This window comes from Haemorhous mexicanus, chromosome 19 (genome assembly GCF_027477595.1).
Source record: "Haemorhous mexicanus isolate bHaeMex1 chromosome 19, bHaeMex1.pri, whole genome shotgun sequence".
NCBI classification, from domain to species: domain Eukaryota; kingdom Metazoa; phylum Chordata; class Aves; order Passeriformes; family Fringillidae; genus Haemorhous; species Haemorhous mexicanus.
This window is the reverse complement of record NC_082359.1, coordinates 10,202,780-10,224,879: the sequence shown is the minus strand read 5'-3', so window position 1 is coordinate 10,224,879 and position 22,100 is coordinate 10,202,780. Positions and strand designations below refer to the sequence as shown.

The 22,100-nt window shown below is 56.4% G+C and overlaps 3 protein-coding genes across 5 annotated transcripts in view; all 3 read right to left on the bottom strand.

Annotated features, from left to right (window-relative positions):
- Window positions 1-754: 754 nt before the first annotated feature.
- TMEM119 (transmembrane protein 119) lies at window positions 755-4,900 on the bottom strand. Its single transcript, XM_059863762.1, has 2 exons — window positions 3,725-4,900; window positions 755-2,098 (listed from the first exon to the last, which is right to left on the bottom strand). Exon 2 carries the CDS (start codon window positions 2,074-2,076, stop codon window positions 1,330-1,332), a length of 747 nt encoding a protein of 248 aa, XP_059719745.1. The 5' UTR covers window positions 2,077-2,098; window positions 3,725-4,900; the 3' UTR covers window positions 755-1,329.
- A 1,947-nt stretch (window positions 4,901-6,847) lies between these two features.
- Window positions 6,848-9,430, bottom strand: SELPLG (selectin P ligand). Its single transcript, XM_059863827.1, has 2 exons — window positions 8,967-9,430; window positions 6,848-8,238 (listed from the first exon to the last, which is right to left on the bottom strand). The coding sequence occupies exon 2, from the start codon at window positions 8,231-8,233 to the stop codon at window positions 7,025-7,027; it is 1,209 nt and encodes a 402-aa protein (XP_059719810.1). The 5' UTR covers window positions 8,234-8,238; window positions 8,967-9,430; the 3' UTR covers window positions 6,848-7,024.
- A 929-nt stretch (window positions 9,431-10,359) lies between these two features.
- CORO1C (coronin 1C) overlaps window positions 10,360-22,100 on the bottom strand; it is a 39,055-nt gene continuing 27,314 nt past the window's right edge. For 2 of the 3 annotated variants that reach the window (XM_059863824.1, XM_059863825.1), the window contains exons 4-11: window positions 18,051-18,180; window positions 17,127-17,308; window positions 16,480-16,599; window positions 15,522-15,626; window positions 14,506-14,651; window positions 13,944-14,001; window positions 13,615-13,860; window positions 10,360-12,896 (exon numbers count right to left, since the gene is read on the bottom strand). In XM_059863824.1, coding sequence (XP_059719807.1) covers window positions 12,777-12,896; window positions 13,615-13,860; window positions 13,944-14,001; window positions 14,506-14,651; window positions 15,522-15,626; window positions 16,480-16,599; window positions 17,127-17,308; window positions 18,051-18,180 — 1,107 coding nt within the window. In that variant the 3' untranslated portion in view covers window positions 10,360-12,776. Of the gene's footprint in view, window positions 12,897-13,614; window positions 13,861-13,943; window positions 14,002-14,505; window positions 14,652-15,521; window positions 15,627-16,479; window positions 16,600-17,126; window positions 17,309-18,050; window positions 18,181-19,923; window positions 20,064-22,100 lie in introns of those variants that run through there. The other variant, XM_059863826.1, reaches the window with a different exon arrangement.

Here is a 22,100-nt window from a genome sequence, read left to right as displayed (position 1 = left end):
GTATTTCCAAACCGAGCAGACAACACATTGGCAGACTTCACTTTTTAACCTTCTAACCCCCCACAAGACACATCACTTCCCGTTTTTCATACTGAGGGTGTTGTTAAACATTTAAAACCACATTCAAAAAAAAAAAATTGTCTCGTTCTGCTCCATCCGGGCACAATATTTGTAATTTTTAACACAGAGGTCACACGTTGTTGCAAGTTTGTCACTCACATGGTCCCTCTTGTGGTTCCTCAGCTCCTGGCACCCTCCAGCAGTGAGGAAAGTGCCTCTCCCTCATGGAGCAATCCTGCTATTTCCCAGTTAAAAAAAAAAAACCAAAGAAACTTCACACACTCACATCTGCTTTGGGGCAAAACCAGCTCTTTGTGGTGGCACACGCTTCCCAAGGGAAGGTTGTCCTGAGGCAAGGACATAATGGGGTAAAACACAGGGATACAGGGATGTGCTGCTTTTGGGGCAGAACAGCCTCACTCACCTTCCAGGTTTCCCTGCTGTCCCCACTGCAGCAGCTGCACCCCAGGGCCGTGGCTGAGTCCCCACAGCCCCTCCTCAGCCCCACAGCTGTGGGTACAAGATAAAGGTTTCCTGGAAGGGCACGTGATGTGCTGATGTGGGGACTGATAACACCCTGCCCAGGGTTCCACTGGCCCTGGAGTCCAATCCAGCTGTGCCCCTGGAGGAGCACAGGGACACGGGGACTGTCCCCTGGCCACCCCACGGCTGCAGACACACACGGGAGAGGAGCTGTGCGGAGGAAATGTTTATTTTTAGCTGAAGGGGTTCAGGAAGTGAGGCAAAAATCCAGCTGGGCTCTGGGGTGGAAGAAGGAAAGAAGGGTCCTTGTCCCTAAGTCCTCATCCCTCTTTCCTTTGGGCGGCCATGGGCAAAGCTGACCCATGTCCTACAGACCTCCAGCCCTGGTCCCATCCCTTCTCCCAGAGGGACACAGCTCCTAGCCAGGAGCCCGGCACGGACCAGGCTGCTGCTGATGATTAAAATAACATTTGGGAGGAAGCTGGTGGCACAGGGGGGGCAGAGCTGCAGCTGGGGGGAAGCACCCACCCAGTGCCTGGGGTGGAAGAAGCCCCTTGGGCAGCAGAAGCTGGGGCTGACAGCGTTCCAGTGCTGGGGAAAACCACCAGCTGGCAAATCCCCCCCATGAGCATCCCATCAGCACCAGGGTCGGGGGAGCTGGGAGGGAATGGGATCTTCATCGGGGCTTCCTCGAGCCACCACGTACGTACGGAGCCTGATCCACCATGTCCATCATGTGTCCCAAGCCAGCAGCTCCTCAGGCTTGCCTGGGACCATGTCCCTGCCTCAGATTCCAGAGGGAGCCTGGGAGCCATCCTGGCACACATCAGGGCTCTCCTTGCTTCCTGCGCTTGCTGCTTCCTCTGTGCCCGGATTTTGGGTGGGGGGCTTGGGTTGCTCATCCCCCAGCTTCTTTCCTTCCTCCTCTTCCTCCTTCTCCTCCTCCTGAGGGGAATTCTGCTCACCCTGGGCCCCGTTGGCCAGCGGCGCCTTGTGGGGGGATTTGAGGTTCTGGGCAGCAGCCAGGATGTCCGCCTGGAGCTGCCGGCCGCCGTCCAGCGGCTCCTCCGCGCCGGCCTCGGGGGCTTTCTCGGGCACCTCGCTGAAGGCCCGTGCTCCCCCCGACTTGTCCCGCTCATCCACATATTTCTTCTTGGGAAAGGAGGAGGGATAGTAGGCGGAGGCCTTGTGTTTCTGCCGGACAATGACGGCGGCACAGATGATGAAGAGGAGGACGAAGGACAGCGAACCCACCACCACCACCAGCAGCAGGTACTCCTTGAAGAAGTCCACCAGCCCGTCCAGCACGCCCGGCGCCGAGCTGTTGGTCACCGTGGTCCCCGGTGCTTCCCCCACGGTGGGGCTGATCCGGGGGGTCACGGGCTGGGCGGGCAGCGTGGCTGACGCCTCGTCCCCGTCCCCGCTGCCCGCCGTGTCCGGCAGCACCGGGCGGTGCCGGGGCGCTGCCGCCTGAGCCGGGGCTGCCACCAGCAGCACCAAGAGCAGCAACCACGTGCCCATGGCTGAGGCCATTCCCAGGATTCCTGCAGGAGACCTGTGGGATGCAGAGAGGTGGGGGACGCGTTAATACTGAGTGAGCCCCCCAAGCCAGCCCTCACCCGCCTGAATTTCCTTATGGAAGTGGAAAAGCAGCTCCGGTTTTCTCGCCCTGACAGAGCAGGGGGCTCCGTTTGTTTTCCAAGGGTGCAGCTGGAAGCCAGCTGGGTGGGATTGCTCAAGGCCGGGGACCGGGGCTGCTGCCAGCGCCCGGCTCCAGACAACGGTCATTTGGCTGATTAGAGAATTCCTGAAAAATGGAGGTTTGCAGTGGAAACTTTGACACAGGCGACGCTACAAAGGGGCTGGGCCCGGCGCAAGAGGCATTTCCCAACCGCCGTCCCAGACCGTTAATTCCCAGCTGGAACACGGCTAAAAATAGTTTGGGGCAGGATTTCACCCCGGTGCCACCATGTGCTTGAGTGGAACCGGGATGGGGAGTGGGACAAAGGGACAGCCCCAGAGCTGGGGTGCAGGGAATGGGGTCCCAGCTGCCTGAGTGTCCCTGTGAAGGGAACAGGCTTTCTCTGTCCCTGTGCCGTGCTCCTCACCCGGATGGGGCTGGATCTGCCCCATTCCACAGCCCACAGTGTGCTGTAGGACATGGGCCACGCGCTTCCCAGCCCGGAGCAATGACCAGGGTGAGCCCCTGGCCGGGCTCTGCACCCCACGGGATTTGGGAGAGGGACGTGACCGTCTCCACCGTATCACGAGACATTCCCGAGGGACATCAGCGTGTGCCACGCCACGTAACGCCATCGAGCCATTCCCAGGGCTCTTCCCCTCCACACGGCTCCATGGGTCTCTGGAAACAGCTCCCCAGGTACATCAGCAGGAACCCCCATGACAATTCCCCAGTCTCAGGGTCCCCAAATCCCAGCCCACATCCTATTTTCCCCCCAAACAAACGCAAGCCAGCAGCTCTACAGACCGAGAGGGACTCCAGCAGCAGGATTTGGCTTCCAGGCTCTCTCCTGGCTGCACAATCTGGTTTCCATTAATCCAGTGCAAAAAAAAACGGCAGCAGAGGTGGGAGGTGCCCTGACCCCCCAACCCTCCCAGCTCCCCGTGGGCACTGCTGCGGCTGTGGGGTCACAGCACTGACCAGCGCCGGGAGAATGAAGGGTGTGAGGGGCTGAGATGAGCCCCTTCATCCTCCTCTCCACCCCAGACAGGGGCCTCTCGGCGGGAAAGGGGTCCCGGGATGGGGACGGCACCAATTCCCAGGCAGCCATCAGAGCTGAGGAGCAGCTGTGGCCATGGAGGGGCTGAGCAAAGCCCAAAGCACTGCCAAGAGCAGGGCCTGGCACCACGGGCATTGCCAGCCCTCCACCCCATCCCAATCCCATTCCAGCCCCTTCCTTGCCCACCCCCAGACCCACAGCTCCTTCCCAGCTCCACTTCCCAACCACTCCAGAAATTCAGGATTTTGCTGTTGTCCAGAGGCAGCACGCTCCGATTCCTGCCTGGGAATGCAGCCATGTGGCCGACTCCGTCCCGTGTCCCACCATGGGGACCATGCCCAGCCCTCATGCAGCACCCCTGGCTGTGGGACAGCCTGTGCCCTGCTCCAGAGCCCCCCGAAAATTGGGGAGCAGCTTGGCACGTCCAGTGGGATCCTCACCTTGCCCGCAGCCAGCGGGAGGCAGCCGGGAAGACGGGATCTGTCCCACACACCTCGAGCCCCTTTCTGCAGCCTGCTGGGATGGAGCCTCCTCCTTCTCCCTCCTCTCCTCCTCCTTCTTCTCCTCCTCCTGCGTCGCAGCCCGGGACCAGCTTGTTCTCATTACGGCCGGGATGGGGAGGGGGTGTGGGAGGCCAGGGAAAGGCAGGCAGCCCCCAGCCCCCTCCCAGATGAAATCCAGCTGGGGCTGGGGGTGTTTCCTGGCTTATCCTGTCAGCAAAGGAGCCACGGTGTCCCCCATCATCAACCCCGGAAGGGGCCACAGTTTGGGGTGCAAGTGGGGATGACGGGGTTGCTTTTCATGTTGTTTTTATCCACAAGGGTGAGGGTAAAGCCCATCTGAGGGTCCAAGGGGGGCAGTGAGAGATGTGGGCTCAGTGCCCTGGCATTATTGAGGCAGTGGGGCAAACACGGCTTAGGACCATCCCCTTAATTTCAGAAGAACATTTCCTAAAATCCCAACCTAGAAATGCTCTGGCCTGGGCCCATCTGCCTTGGGGTGCAGGCAGGGACACAGGCAGGGTTCCCCCTGGTTCCCCAGACAAGCACAGCAGCTGCTCAGCTCCCCGGGGCCTGGTCTCCAGTCTTGGGGTCTGGGGGCATCTCTTGAGCCCCCCAAGCTCTCTCTCCCCCTGCCCTGGTCGCCTGGCCTGAGGTTGCTCAAGAGGCTGCAGCCGCTGTGTGACCTCATCCTGTTGCTATTTTCCTCTGCTCCTCTCTGGGGACCTGCCAGACCCCCCAAAAAGCCACGGCCAGCGCCTGGGGACCGTGACCCCCTCGGGGTGGGGGGCAGGGATTCTGTCCCCTCGGCCGGAGCGGGGCTGGCGCCGCTGGGGTTTCTCCGGCGTCGCCACCGGCGTCGCGGCTCCCCGAAATAAAGGCTCCGTCTGTCCGGCTGCCCCGGCGGCTCCCTGCAGCTGCTGGCCGGGCTTTTCCCGGCCTTAAGTGCTCAGTGATGAAATCTTAGAGGGGAAGGGGGAAAGGCGAGGGGAGGCCGGGGGCGAGGAGTTCCAGCAGCATCCGGCCCTGCTCCTGCAGGTGGGGATGGGGCTGAGTTCCCCCCACCCACCCAGTAATGGCTGTGCTGGGCTCAATTTCCTTGTCCAGGGTCTCCATTCCACCCTGCCCAGGGTCTGCATCCCACATCGCCCAGAGTCCCCATTGCCGCTCATCCAAGAGCCCCATCCCACCCTAGCCAGGATCCCCATCCTGCTTCGCCCAGAGTCCTCATCCCTCCCTGCCCAGTGTCCCCACCCTCGCAGCCGGGATCCCCGTCCCAGTTCCCGGTGCCAGCTCCCACCATCCCATTACGATGCCGTTTTTGCCTGCAGCGGGCGCGGGCCCGGCCCCTCCGAGCAGGGCAGGGCCGGGACCGCCCGGCCCCGCCGTGTAATTTGGGGCAGCAGGAACGCGCGGCCGCGCTGGGCTGGGCTCGGTGGCACAGCCCGCCCGGGGAACCGGCAATTTGAGGCATTTCAGCCTTGCTCTGCTTCTAATTTGCTTCCCGGGGCTGCGCTTTGCTGTGCCAGCAAAATACCCGGAGGGCGCCCGTCCTGCAGAGCTGCACGGGGCGTGTGGAGCTCCATGTGCAGCGTCGTGCATGGAATTGTGCCACCCCCGGCCCGCTGTCACCCACCACGGCCCGGTGCCACCCCACCACACCCTGCCCTGAGGATCCTGCTGTGACACCGCGCGGGCTTCCCGTGAATTCCTGTGCCGTGAGGCTGGCGATGGCAGCCCGACAGGACCTGCTGACTGTGCCAAATAGGGCGATTCCCGGCTCCCGGCTCCGCTCCCGCGGTGGAGGAAAGTTTCTGCTCGTTGGGCTCCTGCTGGAGAGCGCCGGCCCAGGGCTGGGAGAGCGGGAGCAATCCCTCGGATCTGCACCCATCCTGTTCCTCGGGACACACCGGCCTCATCCTCACCGGGGGCAGAGGCTGGATGAGCTGCTGTGGGGTGAATCCAGAGGATGGAGCATCCCTCTTCCCCCATGGCTGCTTTGGCTGGCGGGGCACTGGCGTGGGGACACAGTGGGGCAGAGCAGGGTGGCATCAGCAAGGAGCCCACGGTCATGGTGTCCTGCAAGGGGACCGGCCACGGCCACCGGCTGTGAGTCCCCTGGCCCGGCTGACTCACCCATAAACATTTACATTCACAGCCGGAGCAGGGCCATGCAGCTGCCAAGATCCAGATGGAAAATATCCCAAGCTCAGGGTGAATGTAAACAGGCAGCAGGGCCGGGATGCAGGTGAATGACCATGCTGGCAATTCCCCCTGGACAGCCAGCCCAGAGTGGCCTTCGAGGAGGCTGAAAGCTTGGGGATGTGGGGAAAGGGATATGGGGATGTGCAAATGGGAATGCTGAATCTGGCAGGATGGGGGAGGATGGAGAGATGGGGACTTTGAAGCTGGCCACAGCAGGGATGGGGATGTGGGGACGCGGGGATGGGGAGCCTGGGTGGAGCAAAATGGAAAAATGGGGACATTGAGCCTGGCAGGACAGGGCCAGTCCTGGCCTATTTCCACTCCCCCGAGGAAGGGATCAGTTGGTGGCTTGAGGGGTGACTGACACCTGCCTGAGCGGGTGAAACGGTGGGACCTTCGCTGGCCTCTCACGGATTTGCTCTCCCCATCCCCCCCAATCCCAGCTGGATGATGCCGAGACCCTGCGGCCACTGTTCCCCCCGGGGCCGACAGGCAGCGGCGGCTCCGGAGGCGTCCCCACCTCGCTGCAGCGACCGCAGGCAGGAACACGTTGTGCCACGAGCGCACCCGTCCTGTCCTGTCCCCGTCCCCCCCCGTTTCCGCCCCATCCCCCCCGCCCTTCCAGCTCCCACGAGGCAGAGCCTACATGGGCAGGAGGTCCCGGGGGCTGCGGTCCCATCCCCAAGGTCCCGGGGTCTGGTCCTGCCCAGCGAGAGGTGGCCGCGGGTTTCGTTTCTGCTCCCCCAGGGGCTTGAGGGGGAGGATGGAGAAGCGAAATTTTGGCAGCAGGATGTGGGCAGGCGGCGGGGCCGAGAGGGGGCTGGCGGGTGCCGTCCCTGCCAGGAAGAGACCACCATGTCCGGGTAACTCTTTAATGGGATGGGCCTCGAGGGCTGAGCTGGCCTCGGGGGAGCAGCTCCTTCTCACTGGTCCAAGCGAAAACACCGGGGGACAGGGGTCCCCTGCCCGCGGCTCCATCGGGGATCGGGCACGCGGCCCCGCAGCGCTGCGGGATGCAGGAGCCATCCCTGGGGCTCAAGAGTGCTCCGGCAGGAAGCTGCTGAGAGTCAGGTTGTCTCCATCGGGCTCGGAGCTGCCGTCGGGCAGCAGCAGCTTGTGCCGCCGGGCCGGGACAGGACGGGGGCCGGCGGCCGCCTCGGCGTCGGGCAGCAGCGAGGAGATACAAACCATTTCGGTGCGGCTGAACTGCCGCTCTCCCGTCCGCGCCCGCCGCCACAGCAGCGTCCCCAGAACGCCCGTGCACACCAGGAAGGTGGCGGCCACCAGCCCCAGCAGCAGGATGGCCAGCAGGCACTTGCTCATCACCCCGCTGGGCTCCCAGGGCACCGCGGTGCTCACCGGCGTCGTGTCCCAAGTGGCCGGGAGGGTCGATGCAGGCGGAGCTCCGGATTTCTTGGGTTTCTTGTATCCTGTGCTGGTGAGGACAGGGGCTGGGCGGGCTGTTGAGCGTGGCCCCGTGGAGGAGCTGCTGTCCAGGTCGTCAGTCACTGTGCCCTCCTCGAGGAGTGCCGTGAGCCAGCTGGGGGTGGTGGCGGCGATGCTCTTTTGGGCTGCTGATGGTGTGCCAAGCTCTGAGCCTGGCAGCAGATCGGGAGCAGGGGAATCAGTCTCATCCATGGCATCAGCTGTGGTTGGCACCACGAGCACGCGGCTGGCCTCGGTGCCAGGTGCTGGGGCAGAGCTTGGGAGCAGGTCGGGATCAGGGGGATCTGTCTCATCCATGGGATCAGCTGTGGTGGGCACTACAGGCACCCGGAGCAGGCTGGTGCTGGCACTGGTCACTGTTGGTGCCACAGAGTCCTCCAGCAGGTCGGGTTTAGGGGAATCTGTCTCATCCATAGGCTCAGCTGTGGTGGAGACTGCAAGCACCTGGAGCAGGCTGGTGTTAGTGCTGGGCACTGGTGCTGCAGAGCTCAGGAGCAGCTCAGGCTCGGGGGAATCATCCATGGGATCAGCTGTGGTTGGCACCCGGAGCAGGCTGGCCTTGGTACCGGGTGCTGGTGGTGGCACAGAGACACCATCGCTCTCGTCACTGTTGATCATTGTGGTGGCACCGGGCTCCTGCCCACTGTCATCCCTCTTCCCACGGGAAAGGGGCAGGGGCTTGGCCTCCCCCCAGACCCACTGCCCTCCCCAGGGCAGCCCCGGCTGCAGCAGCTCAGCTCCACAGGCCCACAGGGGGCTCAGCACCAGCAGCACCAGCAGGGCTCGGCCCAGCGCCATGGGACCTGCAGGGGACAGAAAGGGCAGGTGACATCGGGGTCCTGCTCCCTGCGGGAGAATGCTGAACCCCAATAAGGGATCACACTCCAACCGAGGATCCTCCTTTCCCCCTCGGATTTGGGGGGATGGAGGAGGCACCCAGCGACCTCTTCCTGCCACAGCCCCCACCTGCGGGAGCTCAGCCCAGCTCTGCTCCAGGAGAAAGTTTTGATAAGGAAGTTGAGTGTCTGGAAATGGGAAATCAGCTGTGCTGGAGGCGGCTGCTGCGGGAAGGGGCAGTTACGGGATGAGTCTCCATGTGGAAATGAAACCACAGGGATGTCACCCACGTTCTGACAGACACCCCTTGCCAGGGTGCCCGTCCCCCCCCTCCACCCGCTGGCCTGGCACAGGGCTCCAGGGCTGAGGCCACCATGAGCCTGTGTCTCTGTGCTGGAGCAGGAAAGGCAAATCCACCCCAAACTCATCCCAAATCCCCCTGTTCCATCACCAATCCCCCTCACTCTCTCGGCAGCCCCAGTGGGCGGCAGCCACCGCGGTCCCCGGGGATCCGCACCAAAGAGCATCCAGACACGGCTGAATGCTCCGAGCATCCCCAGGAGGCTCCCACATCCCTAAAGCACCCACCCGCCTCCCTAGACCCCTAGGGACCAGCAGGGAGCGTGGCACCCTCAGGGACCCTGAGCATCCCCGGCTCCGAGCCCCGATCCAGCACGTTCCCACCAGGGCTCACCTGTGCTGATGGACGCGGTGGGATCCCAGCTGCAGGACTCACCGGCGAGGGCTGGCACGGGGGGGCGAGGGCAGCCCTAGCACCGGCACCCTCGGGGCGTCGTGGGCCACCCTGCGCCTGCACCTCCGGCCGGGCGGGGAAGGGAGGGAGCGCGGAAAAGCGGCTGCGGTTTGGCGGGGGAAGGACGTCACGCCGAGAGCGGGGCCAGCGAGGGCTGGGGGCTGCGGGCACCTCCGGGGAGGGTGGCAGGGTGTGGGCTGCGCCCCAAAAAGGGGCTTCCTCGGAGGGCTCGGCCCCACCGGCGGCCCCGCGGAGCAGCTGCGCGCAGGGGCTCGCGTCGCTCCGAAAGCAGAAGTGACGGCAAACCTGGTGCCAGGGCTGCCACCCCCGCGGGCACGGTTGGGCATGGCCAGGGAGGGGGCCAGGGGGCCCTGAGATACCTCAGCGCCGGGAAACGCTTTAGCACACGAGGTGGAGGAGGGTGAGGGCCTGACTTGATGTTTTGCACAGCCCTTGTGCCGGGCTCCTTCTCCCTGCACCATCCCCAAGAAGCTCGGGGGGGCTTTCGGGAGGCCTGCCTGGTATTGTCCTGGGTGTTGCCCCGGCCTCGTGGCATTGGCACGACAGGAAAGCCCCCGCCCCAACCGCAGGCTCTGGGGCGGGAGGCGCAGCCGCAGCCGCAGGAAGGTGCTGCAAGAGGCACATCCGCAGGAACGGGCTCGGGGTGTCAACAACCCCCCGCCCTCGGAAACCCCGGCCCGTCCCTGCTCCGAAACACCTGGCCAGGGGGCTGGAAAAGGGAAGAAAAGGGGCTCAAGTCTGTGGGATGAGCATCCCTGGGATGGATCCATGGTGCCCAGGGAGCATTGATTCTCTGGGAGCATCCCTGCACGGCTTTGGGGCGGCACCGGGGTCAGGGTGTTCTGGCGGTGGTTGTGCAACATCCCCTGAAACGCCTCAGCCCTGAGAAAGCTCAAACCTGGGTGGAGTAAGAGATGCTGTTTCCAGCCCGGGCTCTGTGTCATTTCAGACTTCCTGCAGCCTGGAAACAAATTTCACCTGTGGAAGAGCAGAGTTAGCCTGCCCCGGATCCAGGGTAGCTCCCAAGCAGGGCTGTTCCTTCCTGGGAACACATCACCCCCATCCACCCCGAGATCCCCCAGCCCATCTGTGCCATCACATCCCACCAAGTTCTTGGGTTCATCACTGGGAATCACCAGGGGGGAATTCCACGTGTGACCCCAGGAACAGGCCCTGGCTCTCCTGGGACAAGAGCAGGTCCCCAAGGATCCCCTCATGCACAGCCCCCCACCGAAGCATCCATCATTCCATATCCCAGTTATCATTCAGACCTGGAATGCCGAGAGCCAAAGGAAAAGCCAAGCAGAGGCAGTTTATAATCAATGACTTTTATCTTTTGAAAATGGAAGCAAATATTTGGACAGATACTCTGGCCGCTCTATAAGAGCGCGTCTTTCCGGACTGGGCTGGTTCTCTCCCGGGATATCACGGCTACAAAAAGCTTCAGGCACTGACTCCGGTTGAGCCTGGCGAGGCATCAGTTCATTTAAATAAAATACAGGCTAGGAACTAAAATCTCCCACACCCCCACCCCCGGGCACCTCAATCCAGCGGCTCCCAAAACTGATTTCCCTCCAATGTTAGGAACAAACCCGAGGTCCCCGAGCACACAACCCTGAAGTCACACGTACAAATCAACACAGAAATCACCACTGTGGGGAGAACAACCTTCGGGTTTGGGATCCAAAAGAAAAAAAAAATCCATAAAAATACACATCTCAGGCATTTACTGCAATACAGAAACGTCACCAAACAGCCAAAGAACCTGGAGCAGCCGGATTGTGGAACCACGGGCACAGGGCAGGGGATGCCACTTGTCCCTAAAACACAGAAATCCCACTTTTCTGAAGCTTTCCTGCTCTGCAATCCCACCACATCCTCTGTCTCCTCCATCCCATTCTCGTGCCTCTCCAGCTACGTCCCCCGGCCGATTCTGCCTCCACACACACATCCCTCCACAGCGGGGAATCCTTAACCTGGAATTCTGAACATGCAAACACTGGGAAAAATGGAAAGTCAGAGAATTCCTAGCTAAACTAATGGAAAATTAAAAAAATCAATCACTTCAGCCTGGATGAGGGACTCGTGTCCACTGGGATGCTCCGGGTGGGAGCACATGGAGCTGCCACAGGGACAGAATCCAGCTGGGATAAAGATCCAGAGCTCTCAGACACCTGATGGTCTCTGCCCACCTTTGGATTCAGGATGGGTTATCAGCACTGCCTGGCACTGCAGGGATGGGCTGTGCCAGGAATGGCAGCACCAATCCTGCTTGGCACAGCTTTGTGGGGTGTCCTGGATCCCATTCCCAGCACAAGGACACAGCCTGGGAGCAGGGAGCCAGCCTGCCCCATCCCTGACAGCTCCTCCACAGGGCAGAGCCTGCCTGAGCAGAGCTTTGCTGAGCTGAGCTTCCCTGGAATTCCAGGAGGAGCTCGCCAGCCTAGAGCACTCAGAGGGCTTCTCCCTGAAGGATCCCCAAGGAGCTGTGTGAGAAACCAGTTCTCCAAACTGGGATCAAATCCACCCTCCCAGTCCCTTCTGCTCTGAAGGGCTGGGAGTGCAGGGTGGGGGAGTTGGGGTTGGAGGTCGCTCATTTGATCTGGGAACAAATCCTTTCCTGCAGGGAAGGGTGGGAGGCAGGAATGGGAATGATGGACAGGAGAAAGCAAATGATAAAAAGTAGCAACAGAGGCATTTTGTTTGTGGAGAATTCTCATGGAAAAATCACCTTTCTGCTGCTAATGCTGCTTTGGAAGCACAGAAAATTCCTATTATCAGCACTGGTGTGAAGGGCTGATGGATTCCAAAAGCTCCTTAAAATCCATGAGCTCAGGAGTGTTGGGGGGCAGGAACAAGGATTTACAGCAATGACTGCTGGCATCCCACAGCTCACCTGGAACTCCATGCTCCATGGACAAAAACATTCCTGCATGGAAGTCACTTCTGCCTTGAAATGGAAATAAAAATGAGCAAGTAAAACGAGTGAGTTTGGTCATGGAACCAAACCTTGGAATTGTAGGAAAATGGGAACATGGTGCTGGCTTAAAACTTCAGTAGGAAATAAATCCCCTCATTCAGAATGATATATTTGTATTTTTCTGTCAGCCAACAGGGCTGGGGACACGTTGTGGAGCAGGAAAGGCACCTGATCCCATCTCCAAGGGGATTCCACAGGGAAGAGAAAGGAAGGGAACCCACCTGATTGTTCCAAATGGAGGATTTATACAAAATAGCTTCAGCTTTGTTCTCTGCACAGTGTAAACACCTCCCACACCCCCTGTCCCTTGGAATGGAAACACAAATACTGCAAAGTGGCAAATAAGAAAAATAAAAGCGATTTTTTTTTTCTATTTTTTGGCAACTCTAAAAAAAAGAAAAAAAAAAAAAAAGGTTTAAGAACAATGTGGCGTTGGTCCCTAAATCTAGAAAAAGATATTTGGGCATGACATTGGAATTCAAGAATGGATTAGTTTTTCAAGGATTCATAATAACATCTGGGAAAAAAAACCCAAAAAAACTGTAAAAGTAGCACTTCTTGTTTTTGACACAGTCACAGAAACTCATCGGAACATCGGGAAACGAAAAAGATCTTTCACTAAAAAGCTTGGCTTGAAATCATCGGCTCTCTTGACGTGGATTTAGGAGAACAGGAAAGCTCGTACTGGAATGCTGCAGGCTGCTGCTGGCTGAACTGGGAGCTGGGATGTGCCTGGGCTGGCGGCCCCGTCAGTCCGCGATCTTGGCCATCTGCTGCTCCAGCTTGGAGATGCGCTCGTCCTGGCTGGAGATCGTGTCCTTGATGGATTTCAGCTCCTTCAAAATCTCGTCCAATTTGGCGTCGTTTTGCTGGAAGATGAGAAAGGATGAGTGAGGAGAGCTCTGGGGTTCTCCAAGGAAAGGGCTCCTCCCAGTGGGATTGTTGGAGGGATGAGGGTGTGACAGACTCTGGAGCAGTTGGGATGCTCAGGGCATGGAGCAGCATCTCCAGCAGCACCAGTGCACCCAGCCAGGACCAGTACCTGCTCTTTAAGCCATACTTTCCTCTCTGACCCAAAGGACAGGGATTAGTGGTGAACAAGGTGCTGGTGCTGGGTTAGGGCTGGATTTGGGGATCTTGAATTAGGGTTGGACTTGAGGATCTTGAGTTAGGGTTGGACTTGAGGATCTTGAAAGTCTTTTCCAACCTTAATGGTTCTGTGATTTAGAAAAAGCAATTCCAAGTAATCTTCCAATCTACAGAAGCATTAGAATCACTGAATCATGGAATATCCCAAGTCGGAAGGGACCCACAGGGATCATCCAGTCCAACTCCTGACCAGGACACCTCAACAATCCCATCCACCTTGTGCCTGAGAGTGTTGTCCAAATGCAGCCTTGGAGCTGTGGCATCTCATGGGGAGCCTGGTCAGTGCCTCAGAACCCTCTGGGGGAAGAACCTTTTCCTGATATCCAACCCAACCTTCTCCTGACAGAGCTCCAGCCATTCCCTCAGGCCCTGTCACTGGTCCCACCCTGGCATTCCCACCTGAGGCCATCACCCCCAAAATTCCTGGAGTTCACTCACGGAGTTTGAGGCATCCGCTGCTTTCTTTGGAGCGTTTATGAGATCACTCTTCTTGTTCCCAGCAGGTTTGTTGTCCAGTATGTTCTTCTTGACCACCTTGAGATCCCTGTTTTTGCCTGGAATGTACCCGTGCTTCAAGGAGATGAGGAGAGGATCAGCGTTCTTCCCCTCAAACCACTCCTCTGCTTCCAGAGCTGCTTCTGGGCCGGCTGTGTCCGGGTACAGGTCATCCTGGAAGAGGTCAGACTGCAAGGCAGGAGACATGGATCAGTCAGGAGCTCTGGGAGGCAGGAGCTGGCTCCAAAGCCCGGCCCCAGGGCAGTGCTCACCTTGCGGGGAACCGTCATGATGATGGGCTCACACTTCCTCTCGTGGAGCTTGAAGAACCTGCCGTGGAAAAGGAGAGGTGGGACAGGGAGTGAGGATCAGGGAGATGGAGGAGATGGGAAACCCCAAGGAACCACAGTAATCCCTGAGACCATCAGGTCAAACCATTCCCCCAGCATTGCCAAGGCCACCATAACCCATGTCCCCAAGTGCCACATCCACATGGCTGTTAATTCCCCCCTGGATGGGGACTCCACCGCTGCCCTGGGTAGCCCCTTCCAATACCTGACCCCCCTTTCCATGAAGAAATTGTTCCTAATATTTGAGGACATTTCCCCCTGTCCTATCACTTGTTTCCTGGGAAAAGAGATGGCTCATGTTCCCAACCAGCAGTGATGTTTCCTTCTGGAGCCACTGCAGCAACATCCCAAGATGTTTCCTGCCCTTCCCAGGTTTTCTGAACCACGGCTGCCCTGTGCTCACTGCTCTGCTGCTTTAACCACTCCTGAAATCCCCAGCTCCAGCTCCCAGCCTGCTCGCAGCCCTGGCATGAGCTCTCCTCACCTGGCAATCTCACACTTGTTGACGTCGAGGCCCCTCTTTGGCATGAACCCCATGCCCCTCTGCGGCTCTTTGCTGCTGAAGGTGTTGAGGTAGTGAACGTACGGGGACTCATCCGTGATCTCGAAGTAGCGGATGCTGCTGTCACCCTGCAAGGAACCCCAGGAGAAGCTGCAAGACCTCTGTTCCCTGTCCCCACACTGCTGCTCCCATTTTCTTCCAGGAATGCTGCCATGGACAGCTCACAGCTGTTTTTGAAGCAAGGCTGATCCCCTCCACAACCTGAGTCCATCAACTGAACAATTCCTCCAAGTCCTGTTCCAAACGCTGTGGGACCTGGATTGAGCTCTGCTTCCAGGCTGGGAGTGGCCCCTTCCTCACCTCTTGTGGAAAAACCTCCTGCCACAATCAGGCAGAAAGGCTATAAACCAGTTTATCCTTAATTCCAAGCAACTCCACCACACTGCTGTCTCTGAAAATGCAGGAGGAGTGGCAGATAGAGACCAAATGTTCCTCATCAGCTGCTACAAAGATGGGATTCATGAACATACTTCTATGGATCTTCCTTTGTAATTCCTTGCTCATCTTGGCTTGGGCTCCTACTTGTAGGAGTCCATCACACGTGGGCACCAAATTCCTACAAACTGCTTTTAGAAAGGAGCACCCAATTCCAGTTTTTTATTATTTAACCCATAAAATTACAGAGAGTCGCCACATGCTCCAGCATCTCTGAGGACAAGGAGGACAACCCCCAAAATGTATCTTCCTCTCATACCAGTGTAAAATCATCCAGGTCAACACCAGTAAGAAATGTTTTGGCAACAATGTTGGCAACACTTGTTGCATTAGGAGCAGCTTTACCTAATCCATCTCCAACAAACATCCAGGTCCTTCCCAGGTCCTGCAGTGAGGATCAAATCCATTCCAGAACAGCCTGGTCTCTCTGCAGCCCCACTAATATTTTGGGGAACATTTCACAGGCCCCACTCCCTCCAGGTGCCTCCAAAGCCTCTCCTTACCTTCCCACACAGGTAAATGATGTTGGTGTCTGGGTCGTAGAAGGGCAGCAGGACCCCGTTGCTGGTGTCCATCTCGTGAAGGGCTATTGGCTCCTCCATGTTTTTCTGGAAATAAAAATGCCAGGGATGTAAATAAAGACTGGAAAAGTTTCTGTTCATAGAGGGAAGGTCTAAATTATTAACACTCTGGAGGCAGTGAGCTCCCAGTGGTGTCTGCACCACCCAGAAGGATCCGTGTGTTACAAGAAATGCTGGGAATGTTCATGAACTGATTCATTCCCCAAGGGCATTTTAATCACTAAATTAAATAAAAACAGGAGCCAGGAAAATTCACCAAGTCAAGGGAAATATGTGACACAGTGAGTTAGTGTCAGTAGGATGGATGATGGGACAGAGCCTCCTTCCCTGGAGACACTCAAAAGCCACCTGGACACAATCCAGGTGGTCCCTTCCACCCTGAACCCTCCTGGGATTGCTGCTGGCCTGCTCTCCACAATGCACAGAGAGAAGTGACCTTCCCACAGCCCCTCTGCTCCCTGTGCATCTTCCCAGGCACTTCCAACCTGCAGCTCCCAGCTGATCGCTGCTCCTGCTCAGCTCCTTCACTGAGCGACCACACAGCCAAAATCATGGAAGGAGGAGCAGGCAGCAGATGGAGTAGGAATAACCTCAAGTATATAAACTATGAATTTAGGAAGGAATTCTTCCCTTTGAGGGTGGTGAGGCCCTGAAGAAGAAGGGCCCAGAGAAGCTGCGGCTGCTCCATCCCAAGGCCGGTTTGGACGGGGCTTGGAGCAACCTGGGCTAGTGGAAGGTGTCCCTGCTCACAGATTGGAATGGGATTGGCTTTAACACCCCATCCAACCCAACCCATTCCACGATTCCATGGCTGCAGGGCTGGGCTGGCAGGAGCAGGGCACGGATGTGAGGAGCCCAGGGATCCAGGCTGGGGTCGTACCGGGTTCCACAGGGCCAGCTGCCGCTCGCTCATGCGGCTGAAGCCGGTGGTGAAGATGTTCCCGTCTGCCAGGAAAATGGCTCGCATGGGCCGGGCTCCCTCGTGGGTTTTCTCCTTCTCCTGGAAGAGAGGAGCAGGTCAGGATCAGCAGTGAACAGAAAAAGCCTTGGAGTGGTGGCTCCTCTCTGGACACACTGCTCCTCCGTGCAGGAAGAGATCCAAGGAGCAAGATCCAGCTCTCCCTCCCTGCTGCCTGAGGGAAGAACCCAAGCACTGAACCACAGGAGAAGGGGACATTCCTGGCTCATTCCAGCTTTGCCAATCGGACTCTTGCAAGGCTGAAGGAAAACCTCTTTGTAAGCTACAACTAAAGCTCTGCTTTGCATGCACAACTCTGGAACTGTAATTATACAAAAGGATTAGATGTGGAATTACACTCCTGCAGGTTTAAAACTGAGCCCTAAAATCCCAGTTCAAACACTAATCCCAATAAACCCAGACAAATCCTCCAACTCCTACTATTCCTCCTGTAATTTCTGAAGAAAATGACTGAACGTGGTGTGTAAAATCCACATATTTCTTCCATATTTTCTTCACTCCCTGCTGGAGTGAATCCAGTTATTTCTTTAATGATTAAACAAACTTACAGCAACAATTTCTTGTTTCCTGGGGTCAATAACTCGGACTTTTTTGTCTTTGGAAGCTGTGCAGATGAGGCTGCCGTTGCGATTCCAGCTCACATTGTAGATCATGTCCACGTGCATGTCATCCAGGTTGATGAGGGCTTCTCCTGTTCCCACATTCCAGATGATGATGGCATTATCACAGCCTAAAATGGGAAATAACAGCTCCAGTCACAGCTTTGGGGTACACAGGGGCAAAGCCAGAGGTGGGGAACAAGGAATGAACCCCCTGCAGCTCCAAAGGTCTTTGTGGGGAAACCAAAACCCAGACTGGGAGCTCAGGAGGGATTTTTATCAATGGAAAACATCCAGCTCAGCCAACAATCCAGCTGAAAGGTCTCACTTCTTTCCTTGGGACCCAACCCATGGAAGTCTCAGATGGTATCAATGGATAATGAATTATCCAATTTATTTCCATAATGATGTGACTGATTTTCAGTGGTCAAAAGAATCTCATTCCATGGACTGTACTGGCCAAGGAGACAATTTGAAAATGCTGACCATGAGAGCTTGTGAGGGAAACAGCTGGACTCTGGGATACTTTGCAGGGATCAAGGGAAAAGAGAAACGCTTGGCCCTGTTCTAAAAGTATATGAGAGCAGGGATGTGGGGAATGCAGATGTAAATTGTTCTTGCAGATCAAATAAAGTCTGGAACAACTTTCATACTCCGATTCCAGACAATTCCTTGGTGCTTATCCCTGTAAACTGAAGATAAAAAAGGCTGATACAGAGGGGGCTGGCTGTGAGCCACGTGTCTCAGTGTTCCCAACTACTGCCACAGGTCTTGTGATTCAGAGGGATCTGAGCAGCTGGGAGAGGGAAGGAGGAAAAGCTGGAGAGGAAGGAAGGCAGGGAGAGGAGCTGTTGCCCACTCCTGGGCTCCTACCTGCGCTGAGCAGCACGTTCCGCGCCGTCGGATGCCAGGCCACGATGCCAACTCTCTTGGAATGGCCTTCTAGCACTACCACAGGCTCTGTCAGGGACAGGGTGAGCCCGTTCTCAGGAATCTGCCACACCTGGGAGGGACAGGAAAGGAAAGGAAAGCTGCTCAGACAAGGGCAGCCCCCCTGGAGAGCGCGTGGCTTGGCTGCTTCCCACGTCCCGCAGCCGCTGGAGCTGTCACTTCTCGTGTAAACAGGAAGGGAATCAGAGAGGGAATCAGAGAGGGAATCACTCCCAGCTGTCAATAAACCCTTGGCTGATCCATGAGGAACGTTCTTCCTCACTCCTGTGCCAGCACAAACCCACAGCTCCTCATGGTGCAACCCCTGTATTTCCATGTCCACAGACCCACTCCGCTCCTGCTCCCCAAGGAGTCTGGAAAATCTCTCCTGCAGCTCCAATTCCATGGGAATGAGCTGCTGTCTTTCCAAACCATGCCTGTCCCTCACAGGGATGATGCTGCAGCTCTACCACTGCCTACTTTTGATTACTGTAGGAACACCAGCAATTTGTTTTCTCGTTAGATTCAGGATCCTTCCGGATCCCATTTAATCAGGAAAGAGCTGTTTGGTCCTGGAAGAAGCCAGAGCAGCCCAAATCAGCACTGCCTGTTCACTTCTTGCCTGGTTACACAACCCTTCTGTTGCAAACTTCCTCAGGGAAGGGCCACCAGGAGGAGGAACAGTCTCCCAAGGATGCCAGAGCACTGGAATTCCAGCAGGAGGGAGGTGGCTTTTGCAGCTGGCAACAGCCAGGGATGAGACAGACAAACCCATCACCCCAAAGCCCCAGGGCAGGATCAGCCCCACCAAAACTATTCCTGCAATTCAGCACCGGACAAGCATCTTGGAATTGAATTTGACCTACATAGAGTGTATTAAAAAATGACATGGAATTCCAGGGAGAGCTCCTCGGGGAGCAGTTGGAGTTGCTGTAGGTAGGTGGCAGCATTAGAGCACGTTTGCTTTGCTTCCCATTGTTTGCTTTTCCTGGAGTTGGGAGAATGGGGCTTGCCAGCCCCTGCCCACCATGCCCCACAAGCTGTGGGATGTGAGGGAGTGGATTTAGGAAGTGAGGCAGACTGAGATGGACACGTGGATTTCTGTGCTAATCCCAGTTTTTCCCCTTCTCAAAGGAATGACTGGCACTGGAAAAAAAGCCCAGCAAGATACAGAGATTCTCAGTGGGTACCATCTCACTTCTAAATAACCCAAAACTGATTTAGTTTTTTATGGACACAGCTCCCAGTGCCCTCCTTCCCAGCACCCTCAGTGTCCCAGGAGGAATGACCACAATGGGAACATGGGATGTCTGTGCAGGGCCAGGATCAAACCAGGGAAATTACAGAATTTTGGATGCAGGACTTACCCTGCCAAGGGGTGGACTCAGTTCTGTTCTGCACCATCTCAGCCAGGAAGGATCCTGAGATCCCTCTGAGCAAGTGCAAAGGAGCCAGAAAACTCCAGAACCAAATTTAAACATAAGACAGCAAGTGCAGGGGGTGGGAAAGGGAGGCAAAATCCCAGTGGAAAAAAAGGATTTTTTTTAAAAAGCCTCTGAAGGACAGATGGAATTTTCTGTCAGGTAAAGAAAACCCTGGTAGCTGGGAGCAGCTGCAATCCTGGGCAGATTTCAGACTACTGACCCAATAATCCTGCCTGCTATTCCCAAAAAGAATAAAAAAACAAATGTGAAAGGTCAGGGCAGGGTCCCAGCTGGCCCAGCCCCTCGTTCCTGCACAGGGTGGGGGTCTGGCCTCAGCCTGGGATCAAATCAGGTTCACAGGGAAATTAGAGAATTCTGGATGCAGGACTTACCCTGCCAAGGGGGAGGACTCGGGATGACTCCAAGGAAACCTTGAATTGCTGCAGGATTGCTTGGGCTTTAGGAAGGGTTGGTCAGCTCTCCCTCCCATGAGTGTCTGGCTGTTTTTTGGGGGGTTTGATGTTATCAAGGCTGTTTGTTTGTGCAAGAGGAAGTGGAGTGGTGGCACAGCTGAGGGAGAGGTTTGGGGCTGCAGGAAGGGCAGGAGGGGAAGGTTTTGCACAAACAGCATGTGAGAAAGAAAACAAAGCAAACTTTTCTTTCACCCCCTTTAAAGAGAAGCAAAACCAGCCTCCTCTGGCTCTGCACAAGTTGAAAAGAAGATTAAATCCATGTCTATAAAAAACACTACTTCCTACATCATACATATCAATTTTTGTCACTTTAAATAATGAAGCAACTGAATTTGAGGCCTGGATTTATCCATGGCCCTACTCCCATATCCCTGCAGGAAGATGCTCTTGGTGCATCATTTTTGCAGGGTCAGACCTTCTCCTCATTCTCTCTGTCCTGGTTGGTGGCTCTGGTCACTGCAAGGGCTCTCTTTAATTTTTAAAGGAATTTGCTCCATCACATGAGCTCTGCTCCGAACTTTCCACACAAATTCCTTAAAATCCACCTTCTGATGAAGAAAATTTTCCATATCTGAGGAAGGGCCCCGATACCATCCACAAATCTTTATCCACTAAAACATTTTCCAGCTGAACAAAAAGCCTGCAGTACATCAGAGCCATTCAGCACAACATCAAGCAGGAATATTTGAGTAATTCCTCATTTGCTGGCACAAGGAAACAATTCCTCCAAGGGAAGAGGCCACAGAAGGTATTTGCAAGAAAGCCTTTGGAGAGGGATGTCAGGTCCTCTCTTTCCCAGTCCCCTCTCCAATGCTGTCTGGTATTCCCAAACCAAGCCTCTTCAAGGTTTATGGGCAGGTTTTGTAAAGATCTGGGAATTTCTTTGGAGGAAAAGGTTCCTGGCTTTGGATAGGGCCAAGTGAAGCTTCCTTGTGCCACAGGGGACTGCAGAGTTATGGCTGCAGGGAATCAGCCCTGTCCACCTGGAGACAGTGGTTTGCACCTCAAATCCATGCTCCCTCCCTCCCTCAATACCATCCCAAATCCATATTCTATCCCTCAATACCACCCCACATTAATGTTCTCTCCCTGAATACAATCTCAAATCCACATTCTCTCCCTCAATACACGTCTGGCTGACGTAGCTGAGATTTCCTGTGGCAGAGGGTGAGATCCTAAATCCCTGAGTGCCAGGGCACAGATGGTCTTTAAGAACAAGGTCTTTTCTCCAGCAGCTGGAATTGCACAGAATCCCCCACATCACTTTTCCGTGTCTCCCCCCGGCAGAGCTCGGAGCCCACGAGCAGCCACGTGTCCTGAAAACCTCCCTGGGTTTATTCTGCTCAGGAAGCAGGACCAAAACCCTTTGTCCAGGAAAACAGGACACTGAACTGTCCATGCCAAGCCAGAAAAGCAATTAAAATTGGGAAAGCTCATTAGCTCACTCCCAAAAGTCCAAGCCAGGGGTGTTCTTTACACACCGGTGTGGTTCCCAACTGTCCTGAATGATTTGGGATCCATCATCTCCCATTCCAAACCTCCAGCTAACACACCCCCAGCATCTTCCAAACCCTACACATCCCTGATCCTGGAAGTGCAGCAAGGACTCACCTATTTCCCCTTCCACTCCAGACAGGCCACACCAAACAGGACCATGAGGGTGCAAAACCCCCAGAGAGCTCCACCCTGCTCCACCCCACCCAGGTCCACCCTCCTTCCCACACAGTTGCTGCCTCCAGGGATGGATGGGAAGCACATCCCCCCCTTGAGATGTGTGGAGAACCCCCAGAGTCCAGCAGGAGGTGCAGATTCCTGCAGTTTGTGTCCCCATCAGGATGGTGTGAGGGAGAGAGTGGATCTGGGATGATGTGAGGGAGAGAACTTGTCCACTTGGACAACTTGTAACTGAACCCTGTCAGTTTTTCTCCACAATTCAGTCCCTCTGGAGCCTCAAACATATTTCTCATTGCACTTGGATTACAGACTTATTTTGCCTCCAAGGAGGCAGCTCAGGGCTTTCACTGATGCTCACATTTCAGAAACATTCCCAATGTGCAGCCCTTCTATACTCTGGTTGGAGAAACATTCCTGCACCC

Coding starts and splice junctions, on each gene's coding strand:
- TMEM119 (XM_059863762.1), bottom strand. CDS start 2,076: ATGGCCTCAGCCATGGGCACGTGGTTGCTGCTCTTGGTGCTGCTGGTG.
- SELPLG (XM_059863827.1), bottom strand. CDS start 8,233: ATGGCGCTGGGCCGAGCCCTGCTGGTGCTGCTGGTGCTGAGCCCCCTG.